This window comes from Furipterus horrens, unplaced genomic scaffold (genome assembly GCF_987537825.1).
Source record: "Furipterus horrens unplaced genomic scaffold, mFurHor1.1.pri manual_scaffold_3, whole genome shotgun sequence".
Lineage (NCBI taxonomy): Eukaryota > Metazoa > Chordata > Mammalia > Chiroptera > Furipteridae > Furipterus > Furipterus horrens.
The window spans coordinates 88,696,030-88,715,241 of NW_028327173.1; the positions used below are offsets into that span (position 1 = coordinate 88,696,030).

Genomic DNA, 19,212 nt, shown 5'->3' on the forward strand with positions numbered 1-19,212 from the left:
AAAATGGTGACCCCGCTCCTCAGCAGAGTCTCTGGGCACTGGGGCACTAGCCATAGGACATGAAAGACCAAAATGTGAAATCGGGAATCAGGACAGGAGATGACAGAGCAGACCCCTAGGGGATGTTTGTCATTTTGACCAAAAAATAAAAAAAAAAATAAAATAAAAATAAAAAGAAAGAAAGGAAGTTAAGTAACGTTTAAATGAGTGTCCTGAGAACTTTGCCTCTTCCTCTTGGAGAGGTCACGTAAGCACAAACAGCTGCTCCTTCACTTGCAAATTATAGCAACAATAATGATAAATGTCTTTTTAATAAGAGCCCTTACAACAGCTTACAATTATCCAGGGAGATGAGGCTAAATATGAAAGTGGCTAAATCCTTGTCTCCCCTTGAGCACAGCTTAGGAAATTTATGTAGGCAAAAATCTCAGGCAGCCCAACAGCACTATCACTTGTGGAGAGAGGAGAGAAGAAACACATATGAAATGGCTTTGGCATGTGTATGTTGGGGGTGGGAGGAGGGAGAAGTATTCTCTCCAATCAATAGGAAGCCTGCAAGCTTTTCTTTTCAGTTTCAGACACTACACTAGTGGTTCTCCATCCTGATCGCATGTAAGAGTCACAGAGGAGCTTAAAAAGCAGCAGTGATAGGTACCCACACAAAACCAACTGCATGTCTACATTAGAACAGTCATAAGTGCAGGAGATTCTGGAAAAATATTGGATCCAGGCTGTGTAACTTTAAGCAAGTTACTGAATGTCTCTGGGTTTATTAATACTATCCTTGTAGAGCTGGTAGATAGATCAGTAAGTACTTGTGAAAACCTATATGTAAGGCCATCTCTTTTGAATGGAAAGAAGTCTTTGTGATTATCTATCCTACCCATATATCTGAATGGACTATGGTCAGGTACTGCCTGGGCATCCCAACCTGAAATCTGGTGCTATTTTCAGCATACAACACCTTTGCTTCCTGATCAGACACAGGCACTTCCCACATAGCCTCTGCCGAGGTGCAGGCCCCGGGGGCTAAACAAAGGTGGGCTGGGGTGCAAGACTAGAGGGGCTTCTCAGCAAACTTCTGCTTATGTTCATGGACTGAAAACATATGTCCACTACTGCCAGAAGCTACACTCTTCCCCAGCAAGGACGCAGACCTTCTTCAGAACCCATGACAGAGTTTTCTTTGTTTATTTGTTCCCAGGTAGAGATAACTACATGTAGAGAAAGTGGTGGTCCCCTAAGGATACATTGAGGCAATGGGCACCTGCCTGGCTCAACTGCCCTATGTCAGCCCTGTGCTCATTGTTCCTGCAGCCTGTAGTGGTTATGCTTCCAGGCGCTGTGGATCTCATCTCCCACCAGCGCTAGGGGTGCCATCTGGCCCTATTTCTCTGAGACACTGTTCTTAGCAGTGTACTCAGGTCAGCTTTTGTTTGCTTGCTTGCTTGATTCATTCATTCACTCAATAAGCATTTATTCATGACTACTATGTGCCAGAGCTCGCTTTCAGGAATGAGAATACATAAAGAGAAATAATCAACACTAAGGAAGGATAGAAGGATTAAAAGCAACAGAGGAGGGGGTGCTTAGTGAAGGCTTCTCTGGGAGGTGACCTGAACAGAGACCAGGATTCAGGGAGGGAACAGAACATTCCCCTAACATACAGGAGGGAAGAGCTTCCACAGCAAAAAGAATAGTACGTGTAAAGACTCTAAAATGAAAGCATGTTTGGAAGATTTCAGAAGAGTAAGAGGGTCAGTGTGACTGGAGATAAATGAGCAAAGAGTGGGGATGAAGGGGAAGCCAGGGGCCAGATCACAGAAAATCTTATTAAAGATTTATGTTCAATTTTATTTCAAAGGTGGTGGGAATCTATTAGACTTGGAGGCAGGGTAGTGACAAGTTTTTATTTACATTGTGAAAATAAAATTCTGGCTGATTTATGGAGAATAGATAGAAAAAGGGGGTAAGTAGATGAGGAAGATGGATTAGCAGGCAACTTCACAGGGCTTAGTGCTGTGCAGAGCTCAAAGGGTAATGATAAAGATTATAGACATGGTTGATGAATGACAATTTTTAAAGGTATTTCTGGCAAGATGACTGAGGAAGATTAAGAAAAGAAGCCAATATGATTTCCAAGTTTTCTGTTATTTAAGTGAATGGATGAATTATTTTAGATCAGAAAAATTATGCCAAAAATGGGCTGTATCTAATAAGTGGTCACAATATAAATAAATTTGAATTGAGAATAAAAAGCCTGCAGAGGAAGAACTGCACAGGTTGGACACAGAGAACTGATGGCCCAGGGCTTGGGAAGGTGGAGCTTCTGGGGCAACAGGAACCAGTGGTCAGCACTGCAAAAGCCAGTGCAGTGCCTGGGAGGGAAGACAGGAGTGCGTGTGTGTGTTTGTGTGTATGCATGAGTGCATATGTGTGTGTTTGCATGCATGTGTGTGTGTGCATGTGATTGTGTAAGTTTGAAGAGGGATAGTATGAAGGAGACAACAGATCAAACCAGAAGAAACTAAGCTAGAAAAGAAGCAGCAATTCTTGAAAGCTTAGTGAACCCAAGAATCCAGAAGATGACTCCAGACTTTTAGGACCATTCTGCTCCCCTCTCACCTCTCTGGGAAGCTGAGGGCACCATGAGCTGGGGATAGGAAAGGCAGATGGGACTTCCAGCCAAGATGGAGGCTTAGACTGACACACTCGGTCTCCCTCCACAACTAGAAAGGAATCCAACTACCTCAAAACAAAAGATAACTAGAAATTCCAGAAAATAAAACTACACGGAAGCCCAATGTATGAAGTTATAAACCAGCAGTGCTCGTTGGACAGGTAGGAAGAGTGAAAGCAGGCGGTGCTGTTTGCGGTAGCACCAGGGACAGCGGCAGGGAGAGCAATCCCAGCTGCAGTTGAGACCCAGCAGCTCGTGACCCCAACACTGGGAAAGGCAGCCCCTGCATTGCCTCGGACGGCAAGGCCCAGAGGGTGAGAGGATGGATTCTGGTCTCCTAGCAGAGAATAATGGCAGGACTCCATCTTGGACCCCCGCCCCCACACAAAGCACCACAGTGCCTTGGAAAAAGGTTGCAGATCACCACCGGGTCACTGGGTAGTAATGACAAAGCGCCACGGCATGGTGAAAAAGGTCACGTATTGTTGCCGGTAGCTGGGTAGTGACGACAAAGCGCCACAGTGTGGGGTAAAAGGTTGCAGATCACTGCCAGAAACCTAGTTGTGATGAGTACACAGGCTCCGCCCCCTATAGCCTGCCCAAGAAGCAAAGCTAAACACAAATCTGTCAAAATGAAGCAGACAACTATAGAAATCCTGGTGAAGCAGCTCATCAGGCAACAGGTGAAGAATTTGACAGACGAACAAATACGAATCTTTCAGAGGCTCAATTCAGAGCTATAGTCATTAGGTGGCTTACAGAATTAACAAAAGATTTGGAACAAGATGAGAAAGGATTGAAAGCCACTCATACTGAAAAGAACAAAAACACATATGAGACAAGTGGTAAGAAAATAAAATCCAGAGATTGTATCAACAAACCAGAACATAGGGAAGGAACAAACAGTCAACCAGTGTGGAAAGAGGAAACAGAAAGCAAGGAAAGTGAGAGGATCATAAACCTCTGGGACAGCTGTAAGAGATTGAACATATGGATTATAGGATTGCCAGAGGGCAAAGAAGAAGAACTAGAAATTGAAAAATTATGTAAAGAAATAATAAAGCAGAACTTCCTGAACTTGGGGAAGGAAATAAACTTACAGGTCCAGGAAGCACAGAGAGTTCCAGAAAAACTGGACCCAGGGAGAACCACTCCAAGACATATTATAATCAAATTGTCAAAAATTAAAGATAAAGAGGGAATCTTAAAAGCACCAAGAGAGAAGAAAAGAATCATGTACAAAGGGGTCCCAATTAGACTATCAACTGACTTATCAAGGGAGACCCTGCAGGCAAGAAAGGACTGGCAAGAAATATTCAAAGTAATGATAATCAAAAACCTATAGCCACGAATACTCTATCCAGCGAAACTCTCATTCAGAATAGAAGGGCAGAGAAAGCGCTTCCAGGAAAAAATAAAACTGAAAGAGTTCATTAGATCCAAACCACTATTATATGAGATGTTAAAGGGACTGGTTTAAAAAAAGGAGGATCAAAACTATGAACATTAAAATGAAAACTGCATCACAAGAACCAACAACAGAAGCTAGGGAATTGAAACAAAGGCAAACTAAATAGGCAGTGAGAGTGGAAAAAGAACTATAGGTATGGGGAACATACTGGGGGAGGTTAGCAGGGAGGGGGAAGGGGGAGAGGGAGGGAGATAGTAAAGGAATTAAGAAGCATAGTAGGAGGGAATGGAATAGACAGGAAGAGGTTGAGAAGAACTATGTGTACAACCAATGGACATGGACTAAAAGTGGGGAACACCTGGAGGGAGGGGGGCCACCGGGTTGAGGGGAGACACCAGGTTGAGGGGAGCAGAGGGAAGGGAAATTGGAACAACTGTAACAGTATAATCAATAAAACATATTTAAAAAGGAAAAGAAAAGAAAAGGCAGATGGCCCTCCAGAACTGAGAAACTCACTCCTGCACTGAGGGCATGAGAAGGAAGGAGGAGATAAGTAAGTTTCAAGGCCTGGAAAGAATCTATAAGTGCTCACAATAAATTTTCAGAATGGAGGATGAGAGGAAGAGGGACAGAGTTAGGATACTCAATATGTTTAACCCCTCTTATTTGGGGTTGTGCTTCACTAAAGAAGACCAAAGTCCTAACAAGAGCAAAAACATCAATAAACATGATGCTTGCTCTGGCCCAGAAATGAGTAAGGAATGACCAAGAAAGCATGCTGAGACACAAGAAAAGGCAGACTCCAGCTGATCCACTTGGGGTAAGTAGTGAGAGGCAAGCTTATGCAGCCAGGAAGTGAGAATGGGAAGAGAGGATGCAGTCTAAAGCCTGAGTCATGAGACGCCCCCCCATGGTGTCGTACTTTAGGTACCATTGAGAAAAGATTCTTTATACCCTTTTCAACAGCTCAAACATCTCTTATAAATGACTCAGCCCTGGAGTTCAGCCTATACCAGAGCAGTAGACTGTATACTCTGCCAGAGAAGTCTGCAACAATGAGTGGAGTAATTATAATTTGCAAATCTTGATGACATTCATAACACCCTAGTATATATTTAATAATAGCAGAAGTGTTTACATTAATAGCTATTAGACAATTTGCTCTTGGCTGGAGGTTTTTCCTCTCTCCTTCTTTGCAGCAATAAAGCATAATGAAAGCATAAAAACAAGGCTTTGTGGATTTTAAAGTGATTTCTCATAGCATCATAAACTATTAGATGGCAGCTGGGAGGTTTGGATAAATCTTCAAATCCCAAGATGAAATTGATGAAATAAAATTCCAAATACAGTATGCCTGTTCTCCCAAGGCTTCTAGAAACTGTGATGAGAGCTATGGTAGAAGAAACGCTATTTATTTTGTATATTTCACATTTATGTTTTTGCTGTCTACATATTTATGCTTCTTGTACTTTCTCAACATTTCCCAATCCTGCCCCCCTCCTCATTCTTGATTACCATTTGTCTGGTCTTCTCTGGAGTGAAGTCACAGTTGTCTAGCTGGTCTACCCACCTCAATGGTGTTCCCATCCAGTCTGTGTTCCACAAATCTCATGTCTCTCCCTCAAGATAATGCTCTTGTCTATAGGATTAAATGCCCACTTCTCAGGACCTAAGTCCCTCACGTCTACTTCCTTTAGCTGTCATCTTTTGACACCTGCTGATGCATCATTTTTTGTGAGCATGCATAGATAGTTTTGAATGTCTCCCACACACTATTTGAATGTTCAAGTTGTCCTCTCTCTCTGCAATTTTTCCTTCATTTGGCTTCTTTCTTACCCTCTTTGCCTGAACAACCACTAATCACCTAATAAGATTTAGCTCAGGCACTAATTACTGCAGGGAGCATCTGGATGCTCCTTCTGGGCTCTGGAAACACTCTGCTCATCTTACTGTGGTTATCACCAAGGTGTCATTACTGTCTGTCCCCATGTCACCCTCCCACCCTAGACATAGTCTTACAGCCTTTGCTCCCCTACTTCAGTTCCTGGTCCATATTTCTCAGCTAATGAATCTGTATGTATAAATGCAGATCGTTTATCACCTACATTGCCCATCGGACAGTTCCAAAGCATCTCTTGTATTATTATTTAAGTTTTGATATGTTTATGTACTCCACCTCCCATCAAGAATCAAGTTTCTTAAGGACATAGACCTCTGAATTCTCCATAGCACAGTGCCTGACACATATTAATAATAGATATTTACTCATTCCAGTCATAGAGTGTGGTGGTTAGTAAAGCAATTGCTTTTGAGGGAAAATAATCTCAAAATATTCAGGAAAGAAAAATGTTAGCCAAGAACTGCGTTTAGAATTAATAGCCTGGAGGTTGGAATGATGTCTCGTTAACTTTGTAAGCACAAAGCATATACCACATCCCTGGGACCTTTAGAAGAAAATGTTCTAAAAGTTTTTTAGGTGTTAAGAGGTCTGGAGGAAAGCAGCACTTTCTCTGGCTTTCCACTTACCTCTGCAAAAACGAATGGTGCATCAAACTGGAAGCAAACATGACCATGCTTAATGGCTTGAACAGAGGCAGGGCCACACCGGTACATCCCTGCATCACACAGAGGAGAAGAGGTGAGTTTGTGTCTTCAAGTCTGTCCAGATTCAGGACAGGGCATAGCACTGAGGTGGCTCTACAGAGGCAAGTGTTCCTCAAATTTGTCATAGATTTAGCCCAATGTTTTCCAAGTCAAGCAGGGCTGAGGACCAATGTGTGTAATCAAGATTGTTGTATTGGAAATTCCTCCTCAAAGAAAAATTTGAAGCCATGAAAAAAAAAAATGCAGGGAATTACTACTCCTGTGTCTATTCTTTACGTATAAACATATACTCAACTGTGGCTGCCAAGCTGTTGGCTAACATAACATTTATGCTTTTATAGTTGGTGTCTGGAATATTAGAAATGGTGATGTGTCCTCAGGGGTTCTGTTGTTGTTTGTTTTGTGTTTTGGACATTGAGGACACATGCCAAGAGAATCTGGACACTAATTACATACATTGACCAATGTCCAATACTCACTGAGGAAGTCAATAGGCCCATGTTTGTTTATATTTACAAAGCTTTAAAATTGTAACCAACTATCTCTAGTTAATAAGAGATTTACTATTATTAGTTATCTCTAAAGTCTCTTCATGATATAGAGTGAGGCAAAAGTAGGTTTACAGTTGAGAGTACACAAAAGTTTATTCTATTACTATTTATTAATTATTGTATTGTTTTCCATATAAGTAACTGTAAACCTACTTCTCCCTACCCTGTATAACCTAGAACACCAGAAAGTGTTGAATTTCTCCCTTAAAATCCACTAGGGTTTTTAAAATAAATATGTAATGAATGTATATATATTTACTCGTATATATACACACACACACCAATATCTCATATCAACACCTGAGGAAATAAACATAATGTCCCTAGGCCATTGCCTTTCCTCATAATATTAAAGATAAATAGAGACTTATAAATGTGATTTTATTAAAATCTGGGGGTGCGGTCATAGCTGCAAATCATTGCTTAGCATAGTTGGCAAGTTAGATGACAAACACCCACATACTCAAGTTTTATAAGAAATCATACAATATAAAAAGAAATTATATTCTGGGAAAACACCAATTTTCTGAGTCCTTTATTTTTTCTACTGCCTTATTGCTTACCACTATATACCAGTGAGGATGGAAGTATGTTTAATAGCCTTGTGAAAGTGTTTACACAGATATTTTTTCTCCTGTCTTCAAAACTGCTTATCAAAGCAGGTGTGGATGAATTATGTATGTTAACTTTAACGCTTTTTTCCTAAAAGCTATAAAATAATCAGGGTAAAGCCAACCATTGAAATGAAATTAATCCAGATTGGCAGGTACTTACTATTGTGTATGTGCACAGGAAGCGTGTTTAAAATGTTGGTTCCCACTGGGAGTATTTCCCACACATCAAGGGCAATCATAAAAGCAAAATGAAGATCAGTAGTTAAACAGTTCCCTCAAGGAAGGATGCAAGTTTACCATCACTGTTTTCCTGGGGAGTGCTGTCCACGGCTTGCCAACCTCCAAATCCAACAGGAAGATCAGGTCTTGTCATCCAGGCTTCATTCCAGCAGTGATAATTCCTTGGAAAACACCACTCGGGTGAGAGTCCATTTCCCATCACATTCAATACTCCAAAAAATTAAAAAGTAGCCAAAAATCATGAGAATATGCCATCTACTAATTATTGGAGTGGATTAAACTAAATAAGGAATCCTTGAGTTTGCTGGGCAGATCCTTTCCCATTGGTACCCCTAGGGGCACTCACATGGCTGGACATTACTCTTCTCCAGCTGATCTCAGTTTCAAGGTTCCCAGATATATTCTAATTAGGACATTAAACAATTTTGAGCTTAACCATTCTCTGCTGCCTAATGAAACAGAACTTACTGCATGCTAAAGGGATAGAAAAGAAAACTTAATTGGAAACAAAAAACACATGTGTTTGAACTACTTTTATATTTATATATATTAGACTTATAAAAAGCATACCCCTTGTAACAATTAAGCAATAAAACACCTGTGTTTATGGGTTTAGACCATTGCCATAGAAACTATAACATTAACTCCTGACTACAATTTTCCATAATTGTGGCAAATTTCCATTTGTTGTTCAGCAAGAAGAAAATGTTGTTGGAACGAATGTCTCTTTACTCTTTATCGGGGTGGGTAGCCCACAAGCCAAGGGCCATGCAAAACTTGTCACTACTTACAGGTGCCCCTGGAGGCAAGAGCATGGAACAAAATGTCATTATGAATTGTATTATTATGTTCTTGGAAATATCGAAATTATATGAAAGTACAGAAACAAATGAGAGCACATGAACCCATCCACACTGCAGAAAATATCTGTATAGTAATAACAATTTAATGGAGGGTGGAGTAGTTGTAGCAGTCTTTGTTTATAGCACTGATGAATTTCAGATCCAACTACCATCCATCCATCCTTTTCCTAAATGTCCTTCAGTCTTAGTAATTTGTGCATGTTCCCATCTCTCTTTGAGTATGGCTCAACTTTGATTGGCTCAATTCAGAGGTATTTATTTAATTAGGCACCCATTATGTGTCAGACACCATGCAAGGTACTGGAAATTCAACAAAGATCAAGACATAGGTTTTTTTTTTCCCATAAAGAGCCTCACAATCTAGGAGAAATGAGACACATAAACCAATTGTTCAAACATTTCATAAGTTTGCTGTGAGGCTTAAACAAGATAATAAATGTATGGCATTCTATGTCTGGCAAGTGCTCAAAAATGGTAACTCTCAGACTTTTGAAAATAATTGATGTGATGCACACTACAATGGAAATTCATCTAGAGTGCAATAGGTCTCAGTGGGAAACTCTCAGGGCATTAGCAAAGACTTCACAGCAGAAGTGATATCCAAACTGAGTCCTGAAAAGTAAATGGGACGTTCACAGGTCAACAAAAGAAGGAAGCACAAAGTTGTGGCAGCATGAAATAGATCCACAGTGTATTTAGAGAACTGTACACTGTGGCTGTGGCCAGAGGGTAGCATTTTTTGCATATTTGTGTGCATGAGAGAAGAGAATGGAGGGTGAGGGTGGGCAGTAAATAACAATGCTGACAAATATGCATAACACTTAATGCATGCCAGGCACTATTCTGAAATCTTCTGTGCATTAACCCATCAGATGTTCCTAGTGTGCATCAGAAGGGCACTGTTATTTATTATCCCCAGCTTACAAGGGAGGAAACTGCAGCACAGAGAGGTTAAGATTCTTGCCTGAGGTCATACAGCTAGTTAGTAATAGAACTCCAGGGTCTGAGTTATGTTACAGGTATGGATGAGGTTTAGAGACTCTTATATCCCAAATTAAATATTTGGGTTCTATTTTTGGGAAAGTTAAAATTGCAATTCTGTATTTGCAAAATATGTGTGAAGAGGCAACACGAGAGATTGAACCAAGTTACCCCTACCCCCTAATACTACAATAGTTAAAATAAATCAAAAATGTGTTCGTGACAGAAGTGGTTATCACAGTGGAGAGGGAGAAGAGCCACTGGGAGGTTCAACGATGGCTAATAGAGATGTGAGGGCACCAGATGAATTGAGGAGGACTTTCACGTTTACCAAGACTGAATAAAGGAGGAACAGAAGAACTTTGTGTTAAGGGGGCAGTTTTGGGTGGGTGACAAGTTCATTATGGACACGATGAACTTGAGTGTCGGTGGCAAATCCAGGAGATGAAACCCAAGAGACATTTCTATATATACATGTGACATTCAGAAATGGATGAGGAAGAAGTCCCTGGCATCTTTATGGATGAAGGAGGAGAGTGGGGAAATAACCAGGAGGTATGAGTGAAGGGGAGAGATGCAGTGTAGATTTCTCCCCAAAGAGTGATCTAGATTGTGAAGGGAAGAAGAGTAGATAGGGCAATGGCTAGAAATAAAGCTATGCAGGGAAGATTGTTTTGATTATTTTCACATTAGGAGAGATTGTCATGTTTGTAGAGGGAAAGAAGAGTCAAGAAGGAATGGGAATAAAGAGAGAGTAGAGAGATGTGAATGGAAGGAGGCTCCAATACCAAGGATGCAAGAGGTGAAGAGCAGCACCATGGACAGGTGTCGGGAGAAAGGCATAATCTGTGGGGGAGGGAGGTGCAGATGTAGATCAGGATCAGGGTATGTAGGCATTAGGGCAGGAACATAAAGTTGGTTTCCACTTGAGAGCCTATCTTTGATCTGAAGCTAGAAGAAAGGTCACTGTATTAAACAATGACTGCTAGCCTCCCTTTAGAATGGTGAAGATTGCACTATCAGATGGAAGATTCCAAAAAACACAGCAATGAAACATTTGCAATCTCAAATGGACACAGCCCTGCTTACTACACAATGTGTGGTGTTTACCAACCCTGGCTGTCACCAATACACTACCACTCTATACTAATAGACCCCAGAACCTTCTTATTTAAATTTAAATATCTTGGGCAAGGTTAACCCTTGAACAAGATAAACAAGCTTTGCATTTATGATCCCAGGTAAAAACTTTTATTTGAGGATATTTCTTTTCAAATGACCAGGAGATGGGGAACACTTTGTTTTTTGTCATTACGATATCAAACTAGTTAGTCATGATCTCTTCTACTTTAACCTATGATTAAGACCTACCTAAGGGTGGAAGAGTTTAATAAGAGGGTCAGTAACTTGTAGGCCATGGGAGAGATAGACAGAACTATGAGCTGTCTATGTCACCCACTGCCCAAGTGTTCCCGTGGGCATTTCAACACATGGAAAGCCAATGGCTTGGCTCCCTGCATGGCTGTGAGCAGAGCAGGAGAGGATGCCCCGAAGCCATGGTGCCTTTTCCTGTCATGCTATTCTCTGTTCAGCAATGGCCACCAGAGGAAGTGTATTCTTGTCCCCTCATGCTATGAGGGATTCCTTTTGGCTGGATGTTAAGTATTTCTGGGTATACATACTTGTCATTTATATTTCAAGTTCCCCCATGAAAGAGGCTAATAATTCCAGACATTTCTGAATTCCTACTCTCCAGGTTGGGAAATCTAAATTCTTCCTGAAGGTTCATTTTTATTTTATATTTTCTTTATCTAGATCTTTAATTAATAGTTGTTCTGCTTTCATTCTGTGGTTTTATCACATGAGTGCAGAGTGCATGGATTCACTTTGGACCTCTGTCTTGTTCATCATCACATTCTCAGCACTACAGCTGGCCCTTGGGAGTCACTCACAAAGTAATGGTTGATTAAAAGGTGAGGACATCTTCTAGCAAACCTTTGTTTGTTGTTAAGATTCAAAGTTTTATATTTTCTCAGAGCCCTCATTTGAAGCCTGATTTCCCACTATACCACCAAAATGTGCACTGTCCCTTTAAAGTGAAAAAAATTATAAACTTTCAAAGTGAACTAGTTTCCTTATTGCCCTTTCTAAAGAAGCAGTGTCAAAATGAAGACAAACCCCCATTTCATTGATAATTATTTAGTCAAGTTGAAATAACTTTTGGGGGTGGATGGGTAATGATGGAAATGACAAGTGAAAAACACATTTTTGCTTTATGTTACTTTCTGTATGCTTCCCGCAGTGACAGTTAGTGATTTCTGGAGCTCCTTTTAAGAATGCTAATAATCCAGCAGTTTCAGTACAAAGGACTCAGAAAGTCTTCACCAAAAGTGGAGCCTCCCTAATAAAACAGCATCATGTATTGCTTGGGGACCCTTGAACTAAAGTTTATCCTTTGATTCAGGAAATCCTTGTCCTTGGAATTTGCACACAGGAGATAATCACGCAGATGCAATGGCAAGTACAGTATTCCCTCACTTATCGCGGGTATTACATTCTAGACACCACCACCCCCACGATAGGTGAAAATCTGCGAAGCGGGAACCTTACATTTATTTTATATTTATATATTTTTAAGGCTTTATAAACCCTTCCCACACACTTATAAACCATTCTTAGTCCCTTATTAACCTTTCCCACTCCCTTATTAACCTTTTCCACACTTTTATAAACGCTATTTAGGTTCTGAAACATATTCTACACTCTTAAAACTATGTAACTTTAACAACATACATATACAGTACCACAAAATCCCACGATATAGTGAAAAATCCATGATAAATAATTAAATATAATATTTTTAAAAATCCTGCGATACAGTGAGGCTGCCATCAGTGAACCACGATATAGAGAGGGACTACTGTACTTAAGGATGTTCAACCTTGCATTTTTTGTAAGAAGGAAAAATTGGAAACAGCCTAATTGCCCGATATGTAATTAAACATTTGAAACATAAAAGAGAATACTATTCAGCCATAAAAATGCAGGTCTCTATTTATTAGACAGAAAAGATACCTATGACATATTAACTTTTAAAAATCACACTACAGAACACCACATATGGTGTATATATATTCTTTGTGTATCTAAAGAAGTATGAAAGGCAGAATTTTAAATGATCTTCACTCCTATATGATTTTCTCCCCTTGAAATCTATGAATAAGATGGCATATCACTTCTGAAATTGTGTTACCTTATATGGTAAAGAGGATTTGCAGATGCAATTAAGGTAATTAATCTGTTGACTGACTTAAATGAGAGATTACCAAGGTGGGCCTGACCTAATTAGGTGGGTTCTTTAAATGTGGGTCTAGAGGACAGAGATAGCACAAGCCAGAGATTCAAAGCAGCAGAGGCATTATACTGCTGGCCATGAAGAAGAGGGCTGCTTATGTGAGTTTTAAAGCTTCCAGGGACTGAGTGAGCCCTGAACATCGATGGGACAAAAGTTGCTAAATTTTTGGTAATTTGTTATGCAGCAATAAAAATAGAATACAATATTCAAAGAAACATGTTAAAGAATGCTTAATGAAATGCTGACAATGTTGAGTAGTTAGAAAGTATATGACTCTTCTGTGCTTTTTTTCTGCAATGTTTGAAGATTTTATAATAAACATGTACTAGTTCTCCCTCCTCCTCTAAAAAAAAAAAATACAAAAAACATTAAGGGAACTATTTTTTTATTAAAAGAGGATAAAGCACAGTTCAAATCTGCCCTGATTCTAACAGCTGGCTAAAGTCACATCCAGATTTCAAGAGCCCCTGGGAGTGTGGAGAAGTAGATGGAGAACATAGTTGTGACCGTGATGGGCTTCAGAGCTCTGTGTGCTAATATATTCAAGGAAAATAAAGTGTATTATTGAAGTGAATAGTCCTTTACTGCCTTTAATTTAGCTAACTGCTTAAACACTCGACAGGATTATCTCATTTACAATCTGTCTAGAAAGGTTTCAGAGAAAAGGAATCCCTAAAAGGGAAGAAAGAGATATGACCTTGTAACTTTGTTTCTGTAGCTTTATTAGGGCTCAAGGGAGAGCACAAACAAGATCCAGGGAAAGCCCTGAAGGAGATGTCTTAGACCAGCTTCCAGTGTAAACCAAGTGTTTGAATTCTTTAATTTAGGTGTGGAAGAAAGGCACTTGTCTGACTTGCAAATTATTTGTGTATTCATAGAAAATGAGCACAGCCCCACCGCTCTGGCTCTGCTGATAAACTTCTAACAGGCAGTGGTATTAGTGAAAAAAGGACAGCACACCTTGGAATTGTTAAGCTTTGGCCACTTCAATGGCAGCAGGGATGTGGTGGGGTCGGACTTGTGGGAAAGAAGTGGGGACAAGTTGGTGGATTCAGATACTTGTCTAGTAAGACAGTCCGAAGTGGAAATGAAAGCTTTGACCAAGAAAACATTGTCATGGAGCAAGACAACAAAAAGGAATTATTCAGAGGAATGAAGACATGCTGGGGAACCTTGTATGGAGCCAGGAGCTGGGAGCACCACACTACTTCAGAATACAGCTACTCACTGTTAGGGGCTGTTGGAGTGCTGAAACCAGGAAGGGGCATTTAGAGTCTCTCTAATGTCATGTCAGTCAAAGGCCAGAGGCCCGGTCATTTGGAGACCAGGACAATCTCCCATGTAGAAACCAATTGCTCACCAAGAAAAAAGAGAAGATATAAAGGTTTTTGCTTTTGCTTGTCTTGTGCAGGGAAGGGGTCCTATGATGCTCATTGAAAAGCTGAAGTTTAAGTATAGTCTGATGTAGCAGAAGAAAAGTCATTTGAGGGGCTAGGCTTGAGTGTGTACTGTAACTTCTAGAATGAAACTATGAGGTATATTTATAGCAGGGGTGATAATCAAATAATTAAAAGCTGCCCAGACACAGACCCAATTGGAAGCTGCAACCAATCAGAAAGGACACCTATGCTAAACTCCAGGAAAGTCCAGGCAGGGCATACTGGATAAATGACAGCCCAGATGTATGCAATTACATATGCAATATGATAGTACTTAAGTTTCTTTCCATTTACAAAGGTTATCTGGGAGTGTGTTTTTCCTTTGTCCTGAGAGTACAGCCTTTCTACTCTCTTCTTAAGCTTCCAGGTACTGATTTCTTGAATATTTGTTAAGAGAATTCTACATCAGCTTTATTGACAATGATTTTTAGAAAAGTAGGGTATGATCATGTGGATTTCTTTTTTTTCCCTCTTTTGATATCTCCCCTTTTTGATTATCTATTTTATTTTTTTCACTGGGGGCAAGAAAATAGAAGAATCAGAATGAAGCTAGATTTGGCAAAAACAAAACAAGCAAACAACCCCCGGAAATGCTCAGGAAGTAGATACCACCCAATCAAATAAGCCACATTTGCCATCACTACTTAGTAGAAGTTCCTCTGTAATATTTCTGTATTCATTTCTTAAAATAAGCCCCTGTCCCTCTTTACTACTCTCTCTGACATAGAAATTAGGAATTGATATTCCACCTGGAAATGAAGAAATGTTCAATATTGAGAGTATTTGTTTGGATAACGATAATGTGCAAAAAACTTTCTATAATAAATTCTGGACAAGTTTATCCATCAATATCTATGAAAGTGTTTTAAAAATACAATCAACACTCTTTGTAGGTACCAAAGTTACTGTTTTTTACTTGAAAGCTGTTTATAAGTATAAGATCCTAAGGTTGATAGCTCTTATTTACATAAAGTTTTTCTAGAGGTTTTATTACTCATCAAAAGAAATTAAATTACAGTCAGTGTAGCTTAAGTGGTGCATATTTTATTAGCTGTTAATTATTTGAAAACTGGTAGTCTTTGAATTTTGTATATGATAACTCCCTTAGGCAGAATTTATGATTAACCAAAATGGCATTGTTCTTATTATGAAAAATACCTTACTGTTTTCTGTGGGGTTTATCAGATGACTTCCACACTCTCTTTTCATTCCGATCTCCTGAGAGGTATTTGTAAGGATGTCTAATTTTTAAACCTCCCAACTTTTTCTTTGTTTACTCTCAAGTGGGACTTGAGTAGAATGAGACTACAGGCTCTCTTAGCAGATATTCTAGAGGCAGGACTAGGGTAGGTGTATGAAAGGCATGGGAGGAGAGTCTAGTGCAATGAGCTTCAACCTTCAAAAAAGGCCCTTCCCAATTTTAAAATAAATATTTTGTAACACTTCTTTATTATTATACTGAAATGAAATCAATAATTAGCTTCCTATACACATAATTTTTCAAATACCAATATAATGCCATATAATGTATTAAAAATGGAGAAATAAGAGTATACATAAAGTCATATGTATTTTAACAGATACATGTCAGAAAGATGGTAATAGGCACCAAAATTGTCCTACAAAATGTAAAACCATTAAGGAGTGTGGAGGACCCTCAATTTGGTGGCTTTATGGTGGTTAAGTGTGTGCTCTTGGGAAGCACTCCCAAGACACAGAGTGAGGATCTTTGAAAAACTTCTCCTCTGTAAAATCAGTGAGAATACTAGTAAACACGATCAAAACCAACTTTTCCAGAACTTTAAAAATGAACCAAAAACCTTCAAAAATCTAAGGAGGATTTATACATTAAAAACAAACAAACAAACAAACAAACAATGAGTCTCAGTAAGAATAGTGACCTTTGTGACATTTTAATTTTCCTTATTCCCATACCCCTCTTTATATCTCCATCATAGTCTTGAAAGCCAACAGTCTCGCAACTCTGGTAGTTATAAAAACTTGCAGCTATCAAGCAATGAAGAGGAGAAAAATGGGTTTGGAGTTCTCTGAAAGCCCCATTTTCAAAGAACTATTACTATTTAACCTGTCTGGAAGCTCTCAAAAATGCTCCACTCTCAGAGATTATTTTAATTTGATCTGATTAAGAGGCTACTCTGTGCAACTAGTCCTATTTTTAAGATGTTTTTCAAAAACAATTAGAAGCAGCTGTGTAATATCATATGTGCCTGAAGGAGTGATACAAATTGGAGCTAATAAAGGCTACCCCCAAAAAACTCAAAAGGAAAACCTAGGAACTAAGTTTCCCACAGGGGGTTTTGAACAACTCTAAAATATTCTGAGAGTCTAGATAGACACATACATGTGTGGGGTTGTGTGCATGCCCAGGAAAGCCCTAAGAAAGTCCTAGTCTCTCTCTTCTGTCTGACCTTGACGATTTGTACAAGCAGGGAGTGAAAGTACAGCAGAAGTGTAAACTTCTTGCTGGATCACTGAAGACATTCACCCAACATACACACACACAGAGCTCCTAAGACTGTGAACTTGTTGGTTCAAGATATGTAAGGAAATCTGTCCAACTGTTAGCAGCCTGCTAAGTTAACTCAGCAGAGAGACTTTAGTGGCCAGACATGATCAAGAATACAGACTATAGAATTAATACAGGAAAGTCGCTAAACAAACAACTGCAGCAGCAACAACAGAAACAACAAACATCAACAACAGACTCTGGGGAGCAGAAAATCTGATTTTCAGAATTACCATATTTATTATTTAAAACTTCCAGATTTTTTTGGTATGTTTTATTGATTATGCTGTTACAGTTGTCCCAAGTTCTCTTCCCTTTGCTTCCCTCTAAACAGCAACCTCCCTCCCTCTAGCAGTCCCCCCCTAGGTTCATGTCCATGGGTTGTGCATAAAGAAAGCTCTTCTCAACATCTCCCTCTCCATTCCCCACCCTCCTACTATGCTTCTTAATTCCTGCACCATTTCCCTCCCTCTCTGTCCCCCCACATCCTCCCCATACCTATGATTCTGTTCCCACTCTAGCTGTCTGTTTAGTTTGCCTTTGTTTCCATTCCCTAGCTTCTGTTGTTGATAGTTGTGATTCTGTTGTCATTTTAATGTTCATACTTTTGATCTTCTTTTTCTTAAATAAGCCCCTTTAAAATTTCACATAATAATGTCTTGGTCATGATGAACTCCTTCAGCTTTATCTGGTCTGGAAAGCACTTCCTCTGCCCTTCCATTCTGAATGATAGCTTTGCTGGATAGAGTAATCTTGGTTGAAGGTCCTTGCCTCTCACCACTTTGAATATTTCCTGCCAGTCTCTTCTTGTCTGCAAAGTTTCTTTTGAGAAATCAGCTGACAGTCTTATAGTTACCCTTTTGTAGGTAATTCTCCTCTTCTCTCTTGCTGCTTTTAAAATTCTTCCTTTGTTCTTAACCTTTGGCATTTTGATTATGATGTGTCTTGGTGTGGTCCTCCCTGGGTCTAGGTTGTTTGAGACTCTCTGTCCATTTCTTTCCCCAAATTAGGGAAGTTTTCCTCCATTATTTTTTCACATAATTTTTTAATTTCTGGCTCTCCCTCTTCACCTTCTGGCAACCCTATGATTCGGATGTTGGCACATTTACAGGTGTCCCAGAAGTTCCTAAGCCTCTCCTCATTTAAAAAAAATTTCATTTCCTCCTTCTGTACTGGTTGACTGTTTGTTTCTTCCTTATGTTCCAATTTGTTGATTTGAACCCTGGTTTTCCTTCCTTCACCGCTTGTTTTGTATGGATTTTCCTTCATTTCAGCCAGTATAGCCTTCAGTCTTTCCCTTCTGGTTTAACCTTTGCTGGCAAATCTGTGAGCATCTTTATCACCATTGCCTTAAACTGTGCATCTGTTAAACTCTCTTATCTCCTCAAACATTAGGTGTGCTATCTGACTGTTGCTTAGTTGTGTCACTGTCTCCTCATCTTTCTGTGTTTGGCTCTGTGATCTGGGTAAGGGCTGTTGCACCTCTTACATTATAGGGGGCAGAGCCTCAGGTATTCGTTAGTGCTGGTGATCATTTCACCGTGGTTTGGCGCTGTATGTTGGGGAGGGGTGTGAGAGGGAAAAGTGCCAGTTGCCACTGCTTTTCCAGGCACTTCTCGCCCTTCCTGTACTAAGAAAGCTGCCTCCTTTTCGAGACTCATAGCTTCTTCCTCCGCCGCAGCCCATGCTTGCTTTCACATTCAGAAGCAATGATGCTCTATTTTCCCAGGCTCTGGAACTGCGAGCTACACGGTCTGGTCTGGGGCTGGGATCGCTTCTTGGGTTTAAGTGGCATGACTGTGTTTTTCACCATGGCTACTGCTAGCCACACCCACCCACCATGCTCCCATGAGCCACACTGCCTCTAGCTGTGCTGCCACCAAGCACCGTCCCCCGAGCTGCTGCTCTGCTCCTCCTCCCTATCCTGGCTCCTCCCCTCCTACCTTT

The 19,212-nt window shown here is 40.0% G+C and overlaps 1 protein-coding gene across 1 annotated transcript in view; it reads right to left on the bottom strand.

Moving 5' to 3' along the window:
• Positions 1-19,212, bottom strand: part of F13A1 (coagulation factor XIII A chain) — a 206,373-nt gene that overhangs the window by 36,197 nt on the left and 150,964 nt on the right. The window contains exons 9-10 of the mRNA XM_090269844.1: positions 8,158-8,261; positions 6,618-6,706 (exon numbers count right to left, since the gene is read on the bottom strand). Coding sequence (XP_090125970.1) covers positions 6,618-6,706; positions 8,158-8,261 — 193 coding nt within the window. The remainder of the gene's footprint in view (positions 1-6,617; positions 6,707-8,157; positions 8,262-19,212) is intronic.